Source organism: Pan troglodytes, chromosome 8, assembly GCF_028858775.2.
Source record: "Pan troglodytes isolate AG18354 chromosome 8, NHGRI_mPanTro3-v2.0_pri, whole genome shotgun sequence".
Taxonomy (NCBI): Eukaryota; Metazoa; Chordata; class Mammalia; order Primates; family Hominidae; genus Pan; species Pan troglodytes.
The window spans coordinates 35,541,444-35,565,134 of record NC_072406.2 but is presented as its reverse complement, the minus strand read 5'-3'; the positions used below and the strand labels follow the sequence as shown (position 1 = coordinate 35,565,134).

The 23,691-nt window shown below is 42.2% G+C and overlaps 2 protein-coding genes across 3 annotated transcripts in view; both read left to right on the top strand.

The window, feature by feature from the left end:
• PIP4K2A (phosphatidylinositol-5-phosphate 4-kinase type 2 alpha) overlaps nt 1-23,691 on the top strand; it is a 179,432-nt gene that overhangs the window by 137,880 nt on the left and 17,861 nt on the right. For both annotated transcript variants that reach the window (XM_016962766.4, XM_016962767.4), the window contains 2 exons: nt 3,110-3,256; nt 8,709-8,747. In XM_016962766.4, coding sequence (XP_016818255.1) covers nt 3,110-3,256; nt 8,709-8,747 — 186 coding nt within the window. The remainder of the gene's footprint in view (nt 1-3,109; nt 3,257-8,708; nt 8,748-23,691) is intronic.
• LOC134807136 (uncharacterized) lies at nt 9,046-22,105 on the top strand. The gene is made up of 4 exons (XM_063781454.1): nt 9,046-9,125; nt 11,744-11,803; nt 11,915-11,990; nt 21,378-22,105. Exons 1-4 carry the CDS (start codon nt 9,046-9,048, stop codon nt 22,008-22,010), a joined length of 849 nt encoding a protein of 282 aa, XP_063637524.1. The 3' UTR covers nt 22,011-22,105.

Sequence of the window (23,691 nt, the reverse complement as noted above, 5' to 3'; positions counted from 1 at the left end):
ATGAACACGGAGCTGGACCGGGAGGGCTCTTAGCTGTGTAAGGTGGCTGAGGCTCGTGAGACCCCGGCTAAAGCTGTAGCTGTAAATCTACAGTCTCCCTGGTTCAGGGCTGACCTCCAGCAGCTGGTGTGTGTAGGAATCCTTGGAGTTAACACCCGCTGGTGTTACGAGTTTGTGCTCAGCATTCTCTGGGTCAACTGGGAGAATCCACCAGGATTCTCATTCAGGTCTCTTTGTGTCAACATCTGCCTACAACAGCGCATCGTGCTAGAGAACAGAGGTTCCTAGCCCAGGCATTCACAGACCCAGTTAAATGTTCCTCCACTGAAATGCAGCAGTGTGCCCTTTTCCCAGTGCTTCCCCCCAGAAATTCAGTTAATAGGTATAATTTTCTCTACTGCAAAATTTTAACCCATTAATGCTTTCTAAACCTTTGATATCACCTGCAGCTTGGCAGTACTCGAATCTAATAGATAAACTTTGGTATGACTTGTGGGTTTTTACATGTTTATATCCTCAGGAGTTTTAGGTATTCATCAAGGAGCCCCATAAGTGAGCCATACGTTTGAGAACAACTGTGTGTAGACTTGCTGATAAAGTAGACAGACTTTTTTTTTCTTTTTTGTTTTTTTTTTGAGATGGCGTCTTGCTCTATTACCCAGGCTGGAGTACAGTGGCACGATCTCGGCTCACTGAAACCTCCGCCTCCTGGGTTCAAGTAGTTCTTCTGCCTCAGCCTCCCGAGTAGCTGGGATTACGGGTGTGCACCACCACACCCAGCTAATTGTTGTATTTTTAGTAGAGATGGGGTATCACCATCTTGGCCAGGCTGATCTTGGACTCCTGACCTCATGATCCACCTGCCTTGGCCTCCAAAAGTGCTGGGATTACAGGCGTGAGCCACCGCGCCTGGCAAAGTAGACAGATTTGATCTGTCTCTTTTCAGTGTAGTAATTTAGCTAATGTTTAAGGTAGGGGAGGTATAGAATGTAATCTGTATGGGTGTTTTTTCCTAAGGGGGGACAACTAGTCAATGATTTGCTGTATAATATTCAAAAGATTTCTTGACCATATTTGTAGCATGAATAATGGTTCTTTGTCGCTGTGAGACATAGCTTTCTGTGGCTCTGCACAGCAACTTCAATCAGAGAGGAATGGCAGGATTCTGTAAAGGTAGTTCGTGATGGGAGCTCAGTGAGGGGTTGAGCAGCAAAACCAAAATCGGTGTGTCCCCTGGGGCAGGGACTGTGTCTTGTGGGCCTCAAAAATAACTGCCTCGGAGCAGACCCCACCCAGTACATGTCTGTATGTCAGTTGGGAGCACAAAACAGGTGTAACATTAAAATTTCTTAACAGAGTTTTGAATGAAAATAATCATTATCATCTTCAGTATAGTATAGTACACAGCACCGTGTGAAGTATTTTGACATACTCTTACCTGTAACCCTCAAAACAACCTTCAAGGTAGGAATTAGGCTCTTTTTCTGGAAAATGAAGCTAAACTGTGGAGTGATTTGATAACTTGCCCAAGATCTCACAGCTCGTAAATGGAGGCGCCAGGACACACACACACACCTTTCTGGCTCGCAAACCTACGTTCTCTCTACTGCACGCGGAGACTAGACTTCCTCAGTCTCCATGTTTGAAGGCCCATCCAACCACCTTTCTACAGAGGCCAAGAACCCCTTTTCATTTCTCTAGATCAGATGTGAGAAATTTTCTTTTCACCCAATGGCTATTTATTGCCTGTTTTGCATTAGCAAAACTCAATTTATTATATTTTGAAAGGAAATAGAAAATGTTTCACTCATCTAATTTCAAATAACAAGGTGAAACTCTACTCAGGAATTACATGAGATTAAAATATATAGCTCAGTTATTGTCAATAAGAAAAAAGAAAGGGAAGAGGCATCTTTAAAACTTGCCAAAACTCTAGATGGCAAAAATCAGAATCAAGTACCAATGCTGTTTATCTTTAATGATCAAAACCAAAGACTTTTTCATTCTTAAGGTGGTTAAATATTACCAGAATTGATTATTAACAGTATTTACAACTAAGAAGTTTGAAAGGACATTCTAATTTTGTATTTTTTATAAAATGCTCATTGTAAAAAAAAAAAAAAAAGAAAATGAAAAATTCAAGCAGTATTGTAGAAAAGGATCAGAATTCCCTCCAATTGCATCATTAGCATCTCTGAATATGCCCAACATGTATGGTGTTTACAGTAATGGAATCTCACCATTTATGCTGTTTATTATCCTGGAGATTTCACACGTGTCAGTGGACATAGAGCTTTTTTGAAATATTACTTCCCCATGATTTTAAAGGAAGGAAAACCTAAGCTTCCTTTGGGAAGTGCAGAGGGACCCCTGTTTTATGAAAATCTGCTCTCAGGGAGAAGTGGCTCCATCTTGTGGCCCTCTGGAGTTTGGTCATGAAAAACAGCCAAGGTCGTGTTGTGTTTTTGCAACTCTCCTCGGAAATGGTGTCAACCCTGGGCTTGTCCAGTTAACTTGGTGGAAACCAGCAGGGACAAGGCAGTCCCCATCTGCCGGCAGAGCAGGAGCGAGGGTGCTATGGTCACAGGGGTTGCCCCCTTCTCCCCTGCTCTCTTGAGAAGCTTAGCTCTGCCCTCCCAGCTTCTAACACTGGGCTCTCCACAATTTCCTCTTTCATCTCGACTTCAACACTGTTAGAGAAGCTATTTTAGCAGCCAGGTTGCTCTGCCTCAGCCTTGTAGTCAGGGCTTTGTGGGTAGAAGACAGAGGCGCTAGGTGGAGTGTAATATCCCTTAAAAGGAATTTGAGAAAGACAGTCACATGTCCTCTTGCCTTACACGATCATATCCAAGGTTTGACCATACAAATTCCATTTGGAATGTTGGAAAAAAATCTGTTTGGAGATAAAATTGAATTTTCTTTTCTGTGTAGAGATGGTGAACACAGATGTGATTGGTAAGCAGTACAAATGTGGTCATTTTCTGTAAATAAGACCCTAATGGCTGGAGGTTTTCACTTTGTATGAACACCATAGGCATATGTATTTTACATCTAAGGAAGGAATCTTTTGATTGGATGTTTTTTTCCTCTTTCTTTCTCTCCCATGCAGTACATAGTGGAATGTCATGGGATCACCCTTCTTCCCCAGTTCTTGGGCATGTACCGGCTTAATGTTGATGGAGTTGAAATATATGTGATAGTTACAAGAAATGTATTCAGCCACCGTTTGTCTGTGTATAGGAAATACGACTTAAAGGTGAGACTGATTTTATGAATTTTTGTGAAGTAACTCAAGCTTACTCTTCTACATTGTAAATGTTGTCATTGATCATCAGAAATGCTTAGGAGCCACTCAGCACTTAAAGCTACCAGACAAGTAGCAGTGTATTCCTTCCTGTGAGGCAATAAGTGCTTGCTGGCCTCACCAAAAAACACTGGCACATGTTAGAGATATCACATCTACTTAAATATTCAGCCAACTGCATACCAGGCACTGTTCTAGATGCTGGAAGTGATGGGATGAACAAACGAAACCTGCACTTGGGGAGCTGACATTCTGGTGGGTAAAGACAGGCAGTAAGTAAAAGTGATAAGTTAGTCATAGAGCATACCCAGAAGTGGTAAGTGCTATAGACAGAATTAAAGAGGGGGAGAGTTTTAAATAGTCCTGTCAGGGAAGGTTCCCCTGAGAAAGATGACATTGGAGCAGACTTGAAGGAGATGAGGAAATGAGCTGAGGAAGAATATTGCTGGCAGAGGGAACTGTAAGTACAGAGACCATTTCAAAGGCTTGGAGATAAAGGGGGGCCCCTGGAAATTCTGAGAGTGGAGTGACATAATCTGGCTTCTGGTATCACCAATTCAGGGGAGAATGTTCAAGTTAGGGGTTGGAAAACCATGACTTGCCTGAATTCCAAATCCTACTTGAGGGACTTTTTTTTTTCTTTTCTTTTCTTTTTTTTTGAGAAAGAGTCTTCCTCTGTTGCTCAGTCTGGAGCGCAGTGGCGCAATCTTGGCTCATGGCAACCTCTGCCCTACTGGCTCATGCAGTCCTCCCACCTCAGCCTCCCAAGTAGCTGGGACCACAGGCACGCACCACCATGCTCAGCTAATTTTTTGTATTTTTTGGTGGAGACAGGATTTCACCATGTTGCCCAGGCTGATCTTGAACTCCTGAGCTCAAGCAATCCACCCACCTTGGCCTTCCAAAGTGCTGGGATTATAGGCATGAACCACCGCGGCTGGCTGGGCCTATTTTATAAATACATTTTTATTGGAATACCACGATGCCCCTTGTTTCTGTATTGTCTGTTACTGCTTTTGCACTGTAATGGCAGAGTTTGGTAGTTACCACAGAGACCATTTGGGACCACAAAGCCTAAAACATTTACCCCCTGACTGTTTGCAGAAAAGTTTGCCAAACTCTGGTCTCTGACATGTTGTTCTCAAGTTTTTTGGTCTCAACGCTTTCACGCTCTTACAAGAGGACCCTCGAAAGCTTTTGCAGATGTGAGTTGTGTCTGTGGATATTTACAGTATTAAGAATTAATATAAGAAATATTAGAATATGTAGTTTCTTTAAAAATGAGAAAACCATTACATGTTAACATTTTTATGAAAAATAACTATTTTCCAAAAGCAAAAACATAAATGAGACAAGTAGCATTGTTTTACATTTTTGCAAATCTCCGTAATGTCTTGACTTAATGTGAGATAGTTAGAATGTCCTATCTGATTCCACTGTCAGTCTGTGTGGTGTTATGCCACTGAAGTATGTGAAGAAAATCTGAACTCACACAATAATGAAGTTTGGAAAGTTGTTAAAGCATGTTTTAACAACTTTTTTGGATAATTGTAGATATTCTTCTTTGATACTACACCAAAGCTTGACAAGAGGTAATTTCTCAAAGCTTAGTTACATTATGAAATCTGAAATCATATCAATGAACTTTTTGTACTCTTCATCGAAATCCATTGATTGGTTTGCATGCATTGTTTGAATGTGTGATTTTGTCAAGGCATGCACTTGCCATTTGGAACATATTGGTTCACTGAGTTATTTGACTCTTCCAAATATTGACACATTTCATTATACAGTATCAAAAAGTCATAACAGTGTTACCACCAATGTCATCAGAAAAGTCTTTTACATATTGGGAAGCGGCAGGCCCAGGATGGTGGATATAAGTTCTTTAAAAATCAGTTTTTTACTTGGAATCTCAAATTTTATCACTGGCCACAAGCCCTGTCAGTTGTTTTCTGTGAAATGACCACATGTAGCAAGCACCCCAGCATACAGGGGAGCCTAGCAGCTTCATTCATTTTGTAGCAAACATCAGTCACATGCCCAGATCTGAATAAACATAGACTGTCAGTTGTTCTTTCAAGTAAAAGTGTTGTTTCATGAAAAAGATGGCCAGTTCAACTCATAACTCAAACCATCACGAAAACAGTTCTTAAGAAATCATTCCTTCTTTATAAACAGAAGTGCTTTATGTATATTTCCTGCACAGAATATTGAAAAGACGTGTACTCCTGGGTCTAGATTTGATATATTTAATGTTATGCTTTCATGTGTTTACTAGATGCCTACTTGTATGACACACCATCTTAGCCAGAAGTTCAGCAACTCTTACACAGCTCACAAGTCACAAAAACCAGGATGTGTGGCTTCAGAGGTTTCTGAAATGACGCTGGGTTTCTTAGATGGTGCTGGTTTTTTTCATTGTTTTTTTTTTTTAAATCACAAACACTACTAATACCCATTGTTGCCACTGTTTGACTTATGCTAAACTGCTAGCAGTTCTTCCCACCATTGTTTTTGCATTATTTATACAAATATCAAGACGCTGAAAAAGGCAAATAATTTCTCAGTATTATTATAAAAATAGTTTTGGCTTTGTATAGTTTTGGTCTTGGGACCCCAGGGTTCTGAACCATGCTTAGAGAAATGCTAGTCTAAGTGAAGGAAATGGTCTAGGCTTGTCTCCTAACCTCTGAAGTCCCCACACACTGGATCCACTTCCCAAATACACCCTTGTCCTGTCCTGTCTTAAAGTCTTCGCCCAAGCAAGCCATTTTTTGCCCCTGGAATTGCCCCTGGGGAAATCCCAGCCATCCTCCAGGGCCCTTGCCAGCACCAGCTCTTTTCGTGAAGCCTTGGCGGTACTGCTCAGAGCACACAGGACTCTGTCTGACTTCCCCAGGGAAGAAAGCCAGAGTGACCTCTAAAGTCACATGTTGTTCTTTTATGACTTGTTAACCTTGTGTAAGTTGCTGAACCTCTATGACCCTCCGTCTCTTCATCTGTTAAAATAGGGATAATTTTACCTACATTTGCAGGGATGTTTTGAGGATTAAATAAGATACATATGTATTGTGTCCAGCGTGAGGCATGGCATATGGGAGTTAATGAATCTTGGTTGCCTCATTCATTCTCCTGATGTGTAAGTGCCTCAAGGGCAAGTATGTTGTTCTACTTAACTTTTTTTTTTTTTTTAATCCCCCTGCAATGCCTAAGATAGCGCCTCGGACAAGTAGGCATCTGGTAAACATATCTTGGAGTAAATTATACTTAGAGATTGGATATTCTAGTTTTAATTTGCCTTGCTTTTCACAGTTTCATCTCCCTTTCTGGCTTGTGGCATAGATAAACTCTGTTCTTGCCAGTGCTCTCAGTTGTGATGGAACCTGTACATCTGGCATCGTTTCATGGCTTAAACTCTTGGCCTTCCTTTTCTATTTTTTTTAAATAATTTTTTATTGTGAATTAATTTAAACTTGGATGAGTTTTGTGTTTTGTTGTTCCCAAGCTAATGATCAGCACTTGCATACAGATGAAGCTTCCCTGAGAATCAGAAGCAGGGTGGATTATATTGTAGGAGAGGAAACACACACACAGACAGAGACACAGACACACACACACACACACAGACGCAGACACACACACCCCAAGAACTTGGTTAAGAATTCAAAGTAGAATAGTTTCTTCCTGTTCCCAGCATCATAGGCAGTGCTCAAGTATTACAAATGTCCCAGTTTTTAAAAAGTATTTGGGAACATTCGTTGTGAAAAATCAGTGTGTAAAGGAAGGTACTTGTGGTCCATATTCAGGAATTCCTAAAGGAAGGAAAGTAGACCATGGCAAGTAACAGTTGCCGGGCATGGCTGTGCAGAGGGGCTCGGGCTGTGGTCGTAGAATGGGTTCTCAGGTTTGCCTTCATGAATGGTTCACATTATCTGTCTCCATCTGATGGGTCAGCTTTGGGCTGCTCTGAATCGCCCTGAGAAACATTGAACATTTTCCCTGGGCCAGCAGCAGCGTCCCTCGGATCTTCCAGTCCTGGGGGCACTGAGCACCAGGGGGATGGAAGATCGGCCCTGGGGAGACCCCCCCCCCCAGCCTGGTCTTGGCTCCCTTCCCCAATGTGAGGAGTCTATTCCGTTCAAGTTTCCGCATCTGTGAATTGCAGGAAGCTCAATCCTAGTCAATACCTGAGCTGCTCGATGAAAGCCAGTAATCAAAAATTTTGATTTCTTTGCAGATGGCCAATCTAAAAGCCACTTTCACTTTTCCCAAGCCAACTGTAAGTTCATTTAATGAATGGCTAACTCAAGTAACCCAGGGCAATAGATGTCTTTTCATCAGGTGGTAAAGAAGCAAGTGGCTTGGCTGACCTCACGATAGTTAGGGGTGTCCAGTGCAGGAGGGGAAGGGAGCCCAGGAAATTGGCCTGTGATTCTTCTCCAGCCATTTATGCAGTAAACACAGGACATCTGCTGTGTATGAGACACCGTGATTGTCATCCATACTTAGGAATTCACCAGACCATTTGTTTCCCAGCTTTTCTTTTGAATTAAAATCTTCCACAAGCCACGGGAAGTTTCTCTGCTTGGACTCTACCCCTAAAGCCTCCCCGTCGGCCTCCGAGGTAGACTCAGGTCATGCTAGACAACCCAGAGCTCTAAGGCAGAGTTCTGAACACCACTGCAGTAAGAGCACAAACTGCTGAGATCAAGGGCCATGTTTTCCTCCACTTTGTACCTCTGCACTCAGCATAGGGCCTGGCACAAAAGAGGTACAAATAACTGTGTGTCTTTGAAGGAATCTCCAAAGTAAATGGGGTCAGAGAGTGGCTGTGGGGGACTGATGTATAGCAAGCAAGGAAAGAGTGTTCATCAGTAACTCTAAGACGGGAGAAAACAATGAGCATTGCAGAAAAAAGTCAGCAGGTGAGGATGTGCCCACAGAAGGACGTAATGTGGGGAAAGAGGCACTTAACGCTCCTGTGGTCCCACTGCAGCCAGCTAGTGGGACTCTTTAAGATAACAGGACTGACTATTTCTGGCAGTTGATACAAGGAGTAAAGTGTGGGGCTGATCCAGTGTTGAGTAAGTTACTGCTCAAGTAAGTGATGGTCAGGTTTTCTAACTTCCAGCAGGTGGACAAGAACCACAGAAACACAGGTGAGCAAGACAGAGTCAGGGCTAGAGAAGCGGCCAGTGGCCAGGAATACCTGCAGAGAGGGGACACAGGCCGGACAGAGAGCCATGGTCAGGGAGGGATGAGAAGCCCATTCCGCATGGGCTGCGAAGCAGAGTGGGTGCTGAGCTGGCTCTCTGCTCCGCCCGGAGCCATTTTCATATTTTCTGCGTGTGAAACCCAATGCCTCCCATGCGCATGTTTTTATTATTGCTTTGTGTTTCAGGGCTCTACAGTGGCTAGAGAAGCTAGTGACAAAGAAAAGGTAAGTACCTTGCTGTACGTCTCCCCATGTCCTGGGGGCATGATCACGTACTCCCAATCACCTTTACTCTTTCTTTCTAGTCTCCCACCCCTGCTATTGTGATTCTTCCTGTTCCCCATTCTGCTGCCACCAGCGAGAAACACTTTATTGACCCGATGAGAGTTCTACTTCATTTCTCTTCATCAAATTGTTGAATAGTGAAACAGTTATTTGTTGCAAGCATGGTTGGAAGGAACATTCCACCTGCAACTTGCTCTTGAAAAACACAGCCACCTGTGCAGTAAACCTATAATCGAAAATGGCACTGACAGCTGAGAGTGCGTTCCTGCGGGTCAGGGAACCAGGACCTAACACTGCTTCACCGATATCAAACCGAATGTGACCCTGAATACATTTCTTTGCATCGCTGAGTCTGCTTTCTCACCTGTAGAATGTTGGCTTGGATGAGCCTCAAACTCCTTTCCAACTATTAAGACATGATACAAGTATTTTTTGCCTAAGAAATTAAGGATAAGAAGACTGCATCTCTTTTTCTCTTTTCCTGGCTTATTGGACCTTAGGTAGTATTTGAGCCACATTTAGTTTACTGTGCAAGATTATAGAGAGAGTCAACTTGAAGGATTGGTTTGAATAGGAATTTAGGAAGTAGCTTCCTGGATGTAAACCTAAACTAACTCAAGTCAACACATGCTTATATAAAGGGTACATCTATACTCTTAGTTATGCCTTCTTGTCACCTTGGGAAGTGCCTTTTTCTTAACTATTCCATTTGAAAACAGAGCTCAAAGTTGTTGTTTGAAAGTTGTTCTTTTAGACTGATAGTAGTTTTGAGTTGAATTTTATAGATTTGCAAATCTACTTTTGTTTGTTCATTCAGAGGTGTTTGTGAATATTTTTGTGGCTACTATCCTAGCTTCAGGGGCTAAAATAACAAGACACACAGAAAGATCTAGCAGGGGATGCAGACCTCAAATAGAAAATTATGTTATCATGGGGTGAACACTCGGACAGGACACTCAGGGAGCTCTAGAGCACATAGCAAGGGTGCCTGGCTCAGGCTGGGCAGGGTCAAGGAAGGGCTTCCTGGAGGAGGTGATGTCCAGAAACCTGAAGGATCAATAGGAGTTAGTCAGAGGAAGAGCAGCAGGTGCAAGGGCATGAGAGTCAGAGTGGGGAGCATTTGGTGCATTTGCTGCAGGGAGAGAGGAGGCCACAGAGGGAAGGAAGCCAGACCTGTCGGAGAGGCTGATGAAGTAGCCCGGAGAAGATGCTGGCGTGAGCTGGGATGTGGTAGAAGTGGATGAATTACAGAGAGATTTGGGAAGACAAATCTACAGAACTGAGGGATTGAGTGCCAGAGGTGCCAGGGAGTGTGCGTAGAGGGAAGGGGGTTAAGGATGACCCCCAAGTTTCTGGTTTAGGCAGTTGGGTAGGTAGGTGTTCATTCCACTCCCTGAAATAGCAAACAAGAGCAGGAAGAGGAGTTTGAAATGTCAGTTATCGGGGAACCTGCCCCGATATTCACTTAGGTTCTTTTCTGTTTTTCCTAAGCATCAGCCGGCTTGAGAAATAAAGGAACAGAGTACAAAAGAGAGAAATTTTAAAGCTGGGTGTCCGGGGGAGACATCACACGTTGGTAGGATCTGTGATGGCCCCACAAGCCACAAAAAACAGCAAGTTTTTATTAGGGATTTTCAAAAGGGGAGGGAGTGTGTGAATAGGTGTGGGTGACAGACATCAAGTACTTAACTGGGTAATAGAATATCACAAGGCAAGTGGAGGCAGGTCGAGACCACAGGACTGAGGTGAAATTTAAATTGCTAATGAAGTTTTGGGCACCACTGTCATTGATAACATCTTATCAGGAGACAGGGTTTTGAGATCAACCGGTCTGACCAAAATTTATTAGGTGGGAATTTCCTCTTCCTAATAAGCCTGGGAGCGCTATGGGAGACTGAAGTCTATTTCATCTCTGCAGTTTCGACCATAAGAGACAGGCGCACCTGGGGGGGCTGTTTATAAGCCTATATCTCCAGGTGCGTATTCTCTTTCTCAGGGATGTTCCATGCTGAGAAAAAGAATTCAGCGATATTTCTCCCATTTGCTTTTGAAAGAAGAGAAATATGGCTCTGTCCACCCGCCTCACTGGTGGTCAGAGTTTAAGGTTATCTCTCTTATTCCCTGAACAATTGCTGTTATCCTGTTCTTTTTTCAAGGTGCCCAGATTTCATATTTGTTCAAACACACATGCTGTACAATTTGTGCAGTTAACGCAATTATCCCATGGTCCTGAGGCAACATACATCTTCCTCAGCTGACAGGATTAAGAGATTAAAGTAAAGACAGGCATAGGAAATCACAAGGGTATTGATTGGGGAAGTGATAAGTGTCCATGAAATCTTTACAATTTATGTTTAGAGATTGCAGTAAAGACAGGTGTAAGAAATTACAAAAGTATTAATTTAGGGAACTAATAAATGTCCATAAAATCTTCACAATCCACATTCTTCTGTCATGGCTTCAGCCGGTCCCTCCGTTTGGGGTCCCTGACTTCCCCCAACAGTCAGTGCGGCGTCAGAACAGAGATATCCAGTAGGCATGAGAGGCTGCACAGTGGCTCTCAGCTGAAAAAAGAGTGTGGGAATCCTCCCTGAAAGGACGGTCAGCAGAGACAGGAAAGTGGGTGAGGGTCCTCCAGGAGGAGTGTGTGGAGAAGAGAAGCATGTCTAGAACAAGCCCAGCAGAACATCACCTTTTACAGGAGCCAGGAGACACTGGGTCACTCACTCAGATATTGATTGTCTGTGATGAGTACACACTCTGCCAAGCATTGTAAGAACTGCTTCGTGGAACTAGGCTGATACAGTCCCCATCCTCATGAAACTTTCACTCTAGTAATTTTCCACGAACCAGAGGAAATGAACTTCCCAGCGTCAGATGCTTTCGTGAGGCCAGGTAGGGTAAGAATGGAGAGTTGTCCAGGGACATATCCACAGGGAAATTGCTGGGGACCTGGTCGGTGAGGGCGAGTGGGGACCAAAGCCAGATTGCAGCAGGTAAGGAGGAGAGAAGAAAATGGTGGAGGCTTCTTTGGCCATTTGCCCTTTTACTGTACATCAGTGAATGTACATTTTGAGAATTCAACCTTCGCCTAAACCCCCTCTAAGGCACTGGCTTTGGCCAGAAGAGGCAGAAACAGTGACTGTCGACTTCCATGCTGCCATGAGTGAATGTTTCTTCCAGGTACTGAAGACTCAGCAGGTATTTCAGTTTTAGCCCATGAGAAGCTCAGAAGCTAAATTTTGTTGAGATTTTCTCCTCAGAGGAAATGCCAGGGTGTGTACAGAGTCACACATGCTCTTCAGCATCGTACGACAGGCCAGCCCCTGAGTCACATGATGTCCCATGTTGGTGGGTCTGTTTTTACTTTCTTCCAAAGTTCCTTGGGACTACCACTAGCAGGATTTTTTTCCTTCATTCATTTTGATTTCTTCAGGTTCAGTCAACAAGTGCTTGGTCCTGCTCTGACAGTAAACACTGCCAACAAGGACAGTTACCGCTAATGGCGTGGTTGCTGCTGAAGCCTAAATCATAAAACAAGGGCACACAGAGAGGAAAGCCACACGTATTTGACTTCCTATATCTGTAACGGTTCCTGCAAAGCAGGACATTCACTTACCTATCTTCCTTTCCACTGTTGCACCTATAGGACTTAACACACTTTCCAGAACCCAGGGCATGAACCACAGTTCACTGCCCTCCTCACCAAAAAATGTTTAGCCCCTTTATTGGTATAGCTTTCTCTGAAAAAAGAATAATAGAATTTGTTTGACCGAGAACTCATCTTTCTAGGACTCTGCTAGGATGCTTTTATCCTGTATCTAATATGAACATGTAGCCATCATTCCTTAAAACATCTCCCTAGGAGGTAGGCTTAGAGGAAGTCACAACTGGCACTGGTTGAGTACAAACTATATGCCAGACCGTTTTAAATTGTACATGAATTATGTCATGTAATCCTTAACAGTCACCAGATAAGATTGGTGCTGTCGTTACTTACTTTGAGTGGATGAAGTTGCTTAACTGACAGGTTTAGTAACTTCATCCAGGGTCCTACAGTTAGGAAGTGACAGCGCCAGGGTTTGAGCCTGGGATCAGCAGCCCCAGAGCGCACATTGCTAACCACTATGCCACACTGCCTTGTAAATGTTTGTGAGTTCATGTCTCTCCTTTCCTTGAAGGGCATATTATCAAAAAGTCATGTTAATCCCATTGTGAAAATGAGGAAAAAGTTAACTACATTGACAAAAACATTGTTTCAGAGTTAAATATGGTGCTGAAACAGTTGATTCTAAAACTTGATTTTTTTCTAAAGTAGTGAAATAAATTATTTGTTTCCATACTATGTTAGCAAAACAATTTGTATTTCCTCTATTTGAAGAGCTTGAGCATTTTCGCTCATACTTTCAGATGTACATATTTGTAAAACTTGTACGTTTAATGCAGTCTTTATCACGTGTCTTACACTGTGCAAACATTAGAATTGTCTGCACAGTTGCCCTGAGGAAGAATTCAGTGCCCTAGCCTTCTTTTTGTGGTTGAGGTTTCTAATAACTCTTATTCCAGAAGACAGAGGCTGCATAAAGCTACCCCACCCACCCTTCTATATTAGAAATGCTCACTTGGGAAGCGGAAAAGGAAATAGCTTGAAGATGTGGAATGTCAAAGTAATAGAAATTGGTAAATGATGGAGAGTGTGCCTGCCTTGACAGTAGGGTAGAGATCAAAATGTACCTTCATTCATGCACAGTAAAAGGGCAAATGGCCAAAGAAACATCCACCATTTCCTTTTCTCCTCCTCACTTCATCACCTGCTGCAATCTGGCTCCCACCCACCGTCACCGACCACGTCCCCAGCGATTTCCCTGGGGATACATCGCCCAGACTAGAGAGAGAGGAGGCATTTGAAATGTCAGGGTGGCGTCAGAACAGAGATATCCAATAGGCATGAGAGGGTGCACAGGGTGTCTTAGCTGAAAACAAAGGGCTTGGGAATCCTCCCTGGAAGGACGGTCAGCAGAGACAGGGAAGTGGGTGAGGTCACCCAGGAGGAGCGTGTCGAGAAGAGAAGCACGTCTAGAACGAACCCAGGGGAAAGTCGTCATTCATGGCTCGGTAGAGATCATGCCATGCCTTCTCTCTCTGATACAGCAGTGTTTTGTAGACTCTAGAAACGTTTGTTAAACTGTAATAGATGAAATGAAATGTATTAATAGAGCCAAACTGTTTAGTTTTTTTTTCGAGACGGAGTCTCGCTCTGTCACCCCGGCTGGAGTGCAGTGGTGCAATCTCAGCTCACTGCAAGCTCCGCCTCCTGGGTTCATGCCATTCTCCTGCCTCAGCCTCCCTAGCAGCTGGGACGACAAGCGCCTGTCACTACGCTCGGCTAATTTTTTTGTATTTTTAGTAGAGACGGAGTTTCACCGTGTTAGCCAGGATGGTCTCGATCCCCTGACCTCGTGATCCACCCGCCTTGGCCTCCCAAAGTGCTGGGATTACAGGCATTAGCCACCGCGCCCAGCCAAGCCGAACTCTTAAAAACATTGTTTGTTTGTTTTTTTAACTTTTAAAAAAAGTCTTTGCTTTCCCTTTTCTGCCATCCTTTGGGTTTTCTTTCCATGATCAGTTAGGATTTCTGACTCTTCCAAAAAGCCTACCATTCATTGTGTTCACAAATCATAAATACTCCTTTTTATGATCAGACATCGGGGGGGAAAATGCTATCAAAACAGTCTACTAAATGCTATCAAAACAATCTACTGGTACCTCTGGTTTGAAATATTTGGGGAAGGCTAAAAACACTTACTACATTTTAGCCTTTTATAAATGAAATGATTTGCAAGAATATTATATTCATTGCTATTATATATAACTATATTCCTTTCCAAATGATCGTTATGGTACAAAGAACAATCTTTCTAGAGGGCTGGGCATGGTGGCTCACGCCTGTAATCCCAGCACTTTAGGGAGGCTGAGGCTACAGGATAGCCTGAGCTCGGGAGTTCAAGACCACCCTGGGAAACATAGCGAGACCCCCAACTCTACAAACAATTCAAAAAATTAGCTGGGCATGGTGGTGCACACTTGTGGCCCCAGCTACATGGGAGGATTGCTTGAACTCAGGATGTCGATGCTGCAGTGAGCCGTGATCACACCACTGCATTCCAGCCTCAGTGACAGAACAAGACCCTGTCTGAGAAAAAAAAAAAAAAAAAAACTGTGCATAGAGAATCTCTGGTGACATAGTTTAATTAGTAATCTCAATTCTTATTCTTCCCAGGTTTTCTTTCATATGAGTCATTATAACTTCTAATTTTCCATACTTTTAACTTGTTGATGACAAGTTTTGAAACTGTCATTTCAAATATTTAGCGTTATAGGTGCAGACAAGTCCCATTTCTTAGATTGTAGCTTGACATGTAATTAGTGTGATTTGCATTAGCATAATCATGAAGATGGAACTGAAGGAAATAAGTTATATTCTAACAGTGGAATCACTTTCATGGCAACAAGTCTCAGAACATGCATGTACAGATGTCTTGAGGTTTTTTTTAAGAGCAGAACAGTGCTTTAAAAAAAAATAACCATTGTCAAATTCTGACAGCTGCTATGACTTGTTTTATTCTTTAATTATTTCCTTTTTAATGGAAGGGCATCTCCCATTCATGGCTCCAGCAGTTTCGCCTCCTCTAAATGAGACAGAGAAATGCGAACCTCCCTGGTGGTCGATCTTTTCACAGCTGCGCTGCAATTCCAGTGTGACATCAAATTAGTAATTATAGCTGAGCGGGCTGCTTTTTACAAATGACAGTCTTAGCATGCTGCCTGCTAGCGAGCGACTCAGCAGGGGACCTGGGGAAGTAAAAGAAAACATAACTGGACTCACTTGATTTCTGGGGGATTTGACCTGACTCTTAAAAAGCCCATGTTCTTGAGAGAGAGAGTCCTGGGGATTTACACAAATATGCATTTTGTTCATCATCCTGCACAGTTCTTCTCAAAACTCATGTCTGATTTTATTAGGTAAAGTAAAGTATGTGTAATGGAGCCATAGGGTCACAATAAAAAGATCCCTTTTAACATACAGCCTTCTTCCTGAAACCCATTTGAAAGAAAACAGCTGCCCTGCAATTGGCATTTGTGTAACTATATTGGCAATAATCATTGTTGACACTTTGATAATGGGCTACAAAAAGCCTCCTTGTCGATTCTCAGGCACTGTGAATTGCACCAGCAATTAAGTGACTGTCACCATCTCCGACATTTTACCTATTACCAACTGAGGGTTCGAGAGGATTAATCATTAATACCCTTACGTCTAAAAATGCTTTTCGAAACCAGTTTTCAGCATTTCTTTTGTGGTCTTTAAATTGTAACAAATTATAATTAATTACTACCCCTATCTGGTCATCTGGGCTGCCGTTGAAGTGAGGTGGCCAGGGCGGCGGGCTCCCCAAACGTGACACAAAAGCACAGCAGTGTATCCTTCTGGAAATCTTTATTTGCTGCTCAGCTAAGAAGTGCCTCCTTTTCCACTGTGGGCGGATCATCGGTTAAAGGGGGGTTGTCAAGCTTTTTAGGCCCTCAATTCAGCTAATGCTTTAACTGCCTTCTGTAAAATTCCTTTTCTTCCGAGATAGAAGGGAATCATTTCCCTTTGCCAGCCAGTGTTAGTTAGGGACACCAATCCTACTACCCAAAGTGCAGGGGAAAGTTTCCCACTAGGGCAGAAGCAGGGCTTCTTTCTCAGACCTTAAAGGTGGCACCAGTAATATCTACCTTCTGGACCAGAGACATTTTATAAAAGGGAGATTTGGGTGAAGGACTCCAAACAGAGGGTTAGGGTATCTGAGTCCCAGCCCTGGGGGCACAGGGCTGCATTAATGGGGTTTGAGTATAGGTCATCTGACTTTGTCCTCGTTTGTAAAATTAAAGGATTTGCTTGCGTCATTGCTCCTCATGCTGTAGTGTTGGTGAGTATCTCTTGTTTCAAATGAAGCTTTCCTGGACCTTCCTCCAGAGATGTGGTTCAGCAGTCGGCCCCACTTGGAGAAGTCCTGGCCTGACCATCACTAAAATCTTCTCTATTCCAGATATAGATTAAGGTGATTGCTATGATTGATGGGGAAAAAAATGTTCTGTTCAGCAAATATAGATAAGAACCCCATAAACCATGAGGGGTATTCTGGAAATGAAGTTTTAAAGTTTCATTTAGAATATCTCGTAACTGGTAAGCATGGCACGTGACAAAAAGAGAGGATCACATGCAGTGACTCTTGTGAGCACTTTGCAGATTTTCACTCAGATGACAGCATTAAAATCCTCAAGGCTTTATGACTTATGGCTTATGGTGCTTCATCAGCTCTCATTTGCCTCAGATTAATTTTTATCTCACTGGAATGAAATCAACTCAGAGTATCCCAAGCACACATGGAGCACTGCTGTTAGGTATGGGAATGTTTTCACGCTAACAACTCTTAGTTGGTTCTAGAAAAAGTTGGGGTGGAGAGAAGACTTCCAAAATTCAGTATGTGGTCTGAATTTAAACCAAGCTGCTACAGATGTGTAATTCTTAATTAAATAATGATCTTTAACATGGTAGTATTAAACCAGAGATCTAGAGGAGTTAGCAAACTCCTTGAGTGTTCAGCCTTTGACATTTCTAAGATTATCACCATAGATATCTGCGCACCAGAATCTTCTGTTCTGACTGGAACGAAGCCATCCTGTAGGTCCTATTTTGTAGGTCTTGTATGCAGTTCAGCTGTCATATCCCAGTTTGTGGAGGAAGACCAAACCGTCACCTTTGACATTACCACATAGAGTTGTCATAAAACATGACAGTATTAGAAAAGGAATAAATTTTACTTTTTACATATTAGCTTGAGGGAAAATTGCCAACAGCTAGGTCTTGCCAGCCCTAACAGTTATAACTTAACGCTTCTCCAGTTTTGCGCGGCTTACTTACAGCACTGTTTCACAAGTATGTTGAGGTATATTCTCTTTCCACATTCATACATAAACAGATTCAAAATAAAAATTATAAGATGTTCACATCTGGATGCTAGTCACAGATGTGCACATTCTCACTGTTTTCACTGTGAAAATTAGAAGTTATTAATGACCTCTTAGATCATTTCTCAAACCATGAACTTGTATAGACATTCTGCTTATGTAGTTAAAGGAGGTTGGCATATGTACTATTTGTGCAAAACCACCCTTTTTCTTTGCTACTTCTGTATGAACTTTATCCGTATCCACTAATTTGCCTTTTGATGTATCAAATTTGTGGCTTAGATGTTCCAAGAAGCAGAACTGATTTTATTATAAATCTCTAGCATCTCTTATTACCCCAGAATTGATACCAAATATGTTACTCCATCAAATTATTTTTATCCTAGCTCCAACATAAGGATTACCTAAAATTCCTTCCCTTATAGAAATACTTGTGAATTATGTTTTCAGTTCCATAGATGCTGATTTTTATGAAGATTTTTGCAAGCACAGCAAAAGGGGTTTTATTCTTTTTTGCAAGTTTATTTTCATTTGGGTGAGCTTGGAATTACAAGTAAATCAGGAACACAAGCAGTTCTAACATAAAACAATAATTACTACGTATTTTTTATGTGGAGCATTCAGCTCTGAGTGTCACAGTGACAGTGTATCAAAAGGACACCCGGCAGCAGTCTTTGACATTGAGGCTTACAATTAGACTTAAAAAATAATAAATAGGTTGCCAAATGAGCATATCAAACAAAAAATTCATTTCATTCCGAAATACAAGTCCTTTAATCACAGAGTACTATGATATGTATTATCCTTTGCATTAAAACCTAGTGCCAAAATCCTGTTTGCATTAGACACTCAAGTGTGACTGGGTGCATTTCTTCTTCCCAGTAAAGTTTCCATCCAGACTAAAATAAAAACTTGGCTCTATATTATAAAGATTTTGGCTCTGTGCATTTTAGGTTCATGTATTTTCTATTTCCAGTTATTAATGGCCATTTACCCATACAGTTGGCTCTTGTTGTATAATTAAAGTTTAGAATGATCATTAAAAATCCAATGATATTTTAGTTTGAATTCTGTTTAATGTTTCAAACTATAGTTTGAAATTTGTGATTTTTAAAAATTTTGTGTCATCTGAAAGATAGTTTTTTAAAATCTCACTAAAATAAAATGTTCATATAACTTCTGGCTTTACTAAACCTTAGAATATCCAATATTGCTCAACTCCATATGAATAACAGCAGTTATGCATCAAATTACAGAACCTCATGAAATAAGCACATATGTACACACACACAAGTTAATTCCCACTTGAAACAAACAAAGCATTTAACTCTTTTGGTAAACACATTGTTTTGGTTTTGGTTTTAGAGATTCTGCAAAAGTTCTTAGTCATTTGGAATTTTTAAGCATAAAAGTACTAAATAATATTAAGCAGGAATTTTTTAGGTGTTGCTTTTTAGCTCCTTTTTATCAGTTCTGCTGGGAACCAAACAGTGCTGAATCTCCTTTGCTCTCATAGAATTCTGTAATTTTTATACCACAGGTCTCTGCCAACAGGCGGCATGTGTTTAGAAATTCTAAAAATGAGGGCTCTGAACTTTGTAACTGTCCTGATACGTTTTCCCTTTTTTAATCCCAACCCCCTGGCCAAATCTGTCCTTAGAGATCATTGATACCTTGTATTGAATCCTAGGGCGTAAGTAATTCCGTTGAGAGGCTTTTATACACTGAAAGCCTTACGCGTGTGTTGGTTATCTTCAGGCTCTGACTCAGCTGAGTGTGCATCTCACTTCTCACATTCATGTTGTGTCTTAATGACACACAACTATTTTTGACCATGACCTGTATTGTCACACAGTGTGTTTCTTACTGTTGACTTACAGTAGACTTGCTGAGGCCTGTGATGCTGTGCTTTAAAAGCCAAAAACTTTGCAAAATGAGGGAGAAATGTCTATAATAAATGTATTATATATACACAAATGTTTATAATAAATTTTCTTTTTACAACTCATAGCAAGTTAAATGTTCCCAGTGGGTTCACTGCTCCCTAGGAGTGAGTTCACCATTCCCTAGTATTTTGGTTATATTTTCTGGCTACTAAGATTTCAGCTTCTGTGGATTTTTGCTTTAGGTCAGCAAAACAGCATTCACTAAATTATCCACTATTATAATGTGCTGAGAAAAACTAACCCATGGAAAATTAAGGTAAGACAGAAGTCAGCAAATTTCTGTCTTTGGCCAGATACGTAAAATCATTACATTTTATTCCATATATTGAATAAAGATCATAAATTTCAAATTCTTTATTACTTCAGGAATTTAACCAGTCCAATTTTTATGATAAGATAGGAACATTTTACTCTCATTTGGGTTTCAGTTTAAACAAAAGGTCTTTTCAGTGAGGTTTCCTACTAGGAATAGCTTTTGCAGGTGATCACAGAGGTTTTTCTAGCTGGTAGCATTCACAATTGAGGTTTGCAAAGCAGTGTAGGGAACTAGAGCCGCCACGACAGGGAGGTTGGCGCCTCGGGCCATGTCACCTTCGATGCATCCTGTCTCATGTACCCTCTGTGTTCCCCGTGGGCCCTGTGTAGTGAAATGAAATACTAACTTTGCCCTCATGTATGGTAGGTTTGTGTGCAGTGTGCAGTAACAAAAGTGTCTTCCAAATTTGAAGACAGTATGTAGAGAATTCATGTGACATGTTTGTAACTAGCAGATAAAACCTAAAAACAAAGGAAATTTTAAACATCGTTTAAATAAAGCTTGTCGCTCACGGGCTGCATGGGGCCCAGGACGGCTTTGAATGGCCCAATACAAATCCGTAAACTTTCTTAAAACATGATGAGATTTTCTTGTGATTTTTTTTTTTGTTTAAGCTCATCAGCTCTCATTAGTGTTCACTGATTCTATGTGTGGCCCAAGACAATTCTTCTTCCAGTGTGGCCCAGGGAAGCTAAAAGATTGGACCCCCAGGTTTAGATTACCGACATCATAAATTGTTTTTTTTTTTTAATTATCCGGGTATCAACTAGAAGGTATCCTAAGTTTAAAGACCCTATTTTAGAAGAAATAGACATAGCAAGTTACTATTGCCAGGCACTATGTGCTTTGTGTCATTTGATTTACACACTAACCCTATTACATAGGTACAGTATTATTAATTACCCATTATATAAGTAAGGAAACTGAGGTTTGGGCAGATTAAGCAACTGGCCCAGAACATCACAGCTAGTGTTAAAATGTTAAATATGTCAATATATTTTTTAAAAGAAAAATCTTGCTCTGGATTGATCAGCGATGCACTTTTCCTAGATCCATAAGCCGTACTTGAGAACATGACTAGCATATAACGACGTTTGTATATAACACACTGTGTGGCAGGCACCATTTTAGGCCTTTTTACATGTGTGAACTCATGCAACCCTCACAACCCTATGTTTGCAAATCCCCCTTTAAAGATGGGAAACCAAGTCACAGAGAGGTAACTTAACTTGCCAGAGTCACATAGCTAATAATTGGAGTTGCGGAGCTACAACCCAGGCAGCCTGGATCTAGTGTGTTCACATAACCATGGGCTTCAGTCTGTCTCCTACGTGGAAACCTGAGCCATGCCTAGTCGACCTGGGGTCGGGCATCACTCCGTATGACAGTGAAGGGCTCATTTTATCCGAACGGGAAACAGGACAGCCAGGCTGCGGGGGGAACGGCGTCCCTCTGCTGATGCCTGTGGCTGTGTTTGTGCATTTACACGTCACATTAGCGGAGATGAATGCCACTTGGAATCCAACCCACCGCAGCAGATTACCTCATGCAAGAGAGAAAACAGCCCTGCCTGTGCTAGCCTGGCTCTGCGTTGGGCTGTATTTACTCACGGGGCCTCAGCTGGCCAGGGCCTTGGAGCAGCTCTGGGGCCCCCCACCCAGGCAGGAGTCCCAGCTCAGGACTAGACGCACGGAGGAGGACGGGGTGGGGAAGAGCAGTTCCCTCCCATACCCTCGTCCCCTCCCAGCAAGTACAGAGGGTCGTACAGCAATCGTCCCGCCTTACTTAGAGGCTCTGATCTGCACAAAACTGGCCAGAGCTGAATTCAGCGCAAATAAAGACTCGGCCTGCCGCCACTTCAGAAAGGTTGCTGACCGCTGGCTGGAAGCCGGCCTCGGAGAGTCCACAGCTGAGAAGCATTTCTGAGCTGTCTTTAGTTAGCCCTGGGGGTTTCCTCCACCCTCTGGCTGTTTCTGCACTGAACTAGAAAAGATATCAAAGACACTCATTAAAGAACCAGACCCAGTGACTACAAGCTTGGAAAACTCTAAGCGCAAATAATCCAGTGTTTAAAAGCAAAGTGTAGAATCTGTTGCTACATTAAGCTGTCGCTGCCCACAGTTAATTTTCTGCTGCTCTGCAGACGTCATCTTTGTAGGCAGTTTTACACCAAGAGTTTATTAAGTTCATTAAATCATAGTATAGTTTTCCACATTTTAAAAAAAGATGTTTCTAATATAAGCACTGCTCATTATCAGAGAGATATATTGAAATTTCTTTTAAAAAGCTAAGTAGTAAGATTTTCTTGAGAGTGAATCATTGTCAGGTGACTTAACCTTTGTCATCTCGTTTTTTTCTTTCTGTTTTTGAGATAGGGTCTTACTGTGTCACCCAGGCTGGAGTGCAGTGGCGCGATCATGGCTCTCTGCAACTTTGACCTCCCGGGCTCAAGCGATCCTCCTACCTCAGCCTCCCAAATAGCTGGGATGAGAGGCACACACCACCACGGTTATCTCATCTGTTTTATTACTTTTTTGTAGAGATGGAGTCTCACTATGTTAGCCAGACTGGTCTCGAACCTCTGGGCTCCAGTGAACCTCCTGTCTCAGAGTCCCAAAGTGCTGAGATTGCAGGTGTGAGCTGCCACGCCCAGCCTATCTTGTTCTTAATTTAAAAAGAACAGTTAAGTTTTTGTAAAAAAAAAAAAAAAAAAAAAAAAAGTTTTTCAACCTGTAATACCCATTTCAAGTCTGTGCGCTTTATTAAATGCTCACAGTGATGATGATGACGATGGGGGTGGTGATGGGGATGATAAGCACCACTATTTGAATCTGTCACATGGTTTCTGGTTGAGTTCCCAGCACAACTCTACCTTAGCAGAATGATTAAGGTTCCCATCTCAGCTCATCACTCACCAAACTCTGAGACCTTAGTTAAATTGCATGATCTCAGTTTCTTTGAATGTAAAACGTGAATAATAGTTAAGGTTGTTGCAAAGACTAAAGATAGATGATAGATGTGAATAAAATGACGCACACAAAGTGCTAAGCAGGGTACCTAAGGCTGCTGCATGTTTTCCCCTTTCTGCATCTATGGAAACAGGCTGGAGAGGTCCAGGAACCTGGCCCCTGGTCCCTGGCAAGCAAGGGGTGGAACCAGGATTGCAACCTCAGGATTCATGACCCCAAAACCTTCGTGCCCCTGAGCACTCTGTCTTGCAGCAAGCATTTGGGAGGTTGATATCTGTAGGCCAGTGTTAGATTCCATGCTGGCAGCTGCCCTGCCAGGACCCGCCTTCGCCTCTTGATCCTTTCAATAAGCCCTTAAGTCTTTTAGCCAATCTGGGTGCCCTTTTTTGAACTTGATCCAATCTAAATACGACCCTAGTGCCTGTGAAATTCACAAGTCAGCTTAGTCATAGAGTACATGGTGTCCAGAGTTTTATGAGGTAGGATTATACTTTCCCTGTCACATGAGGTAATTCTGCTGGGGTGAACCTGAAGTGGCATTCATCTTCATTAATGTGACTTGTGTTACAAACACACATCCAGCATGTAATTTACTGCCTTGTCTGGGGTCTGTCATCTCTGCCTTCAGGTTTCTCACA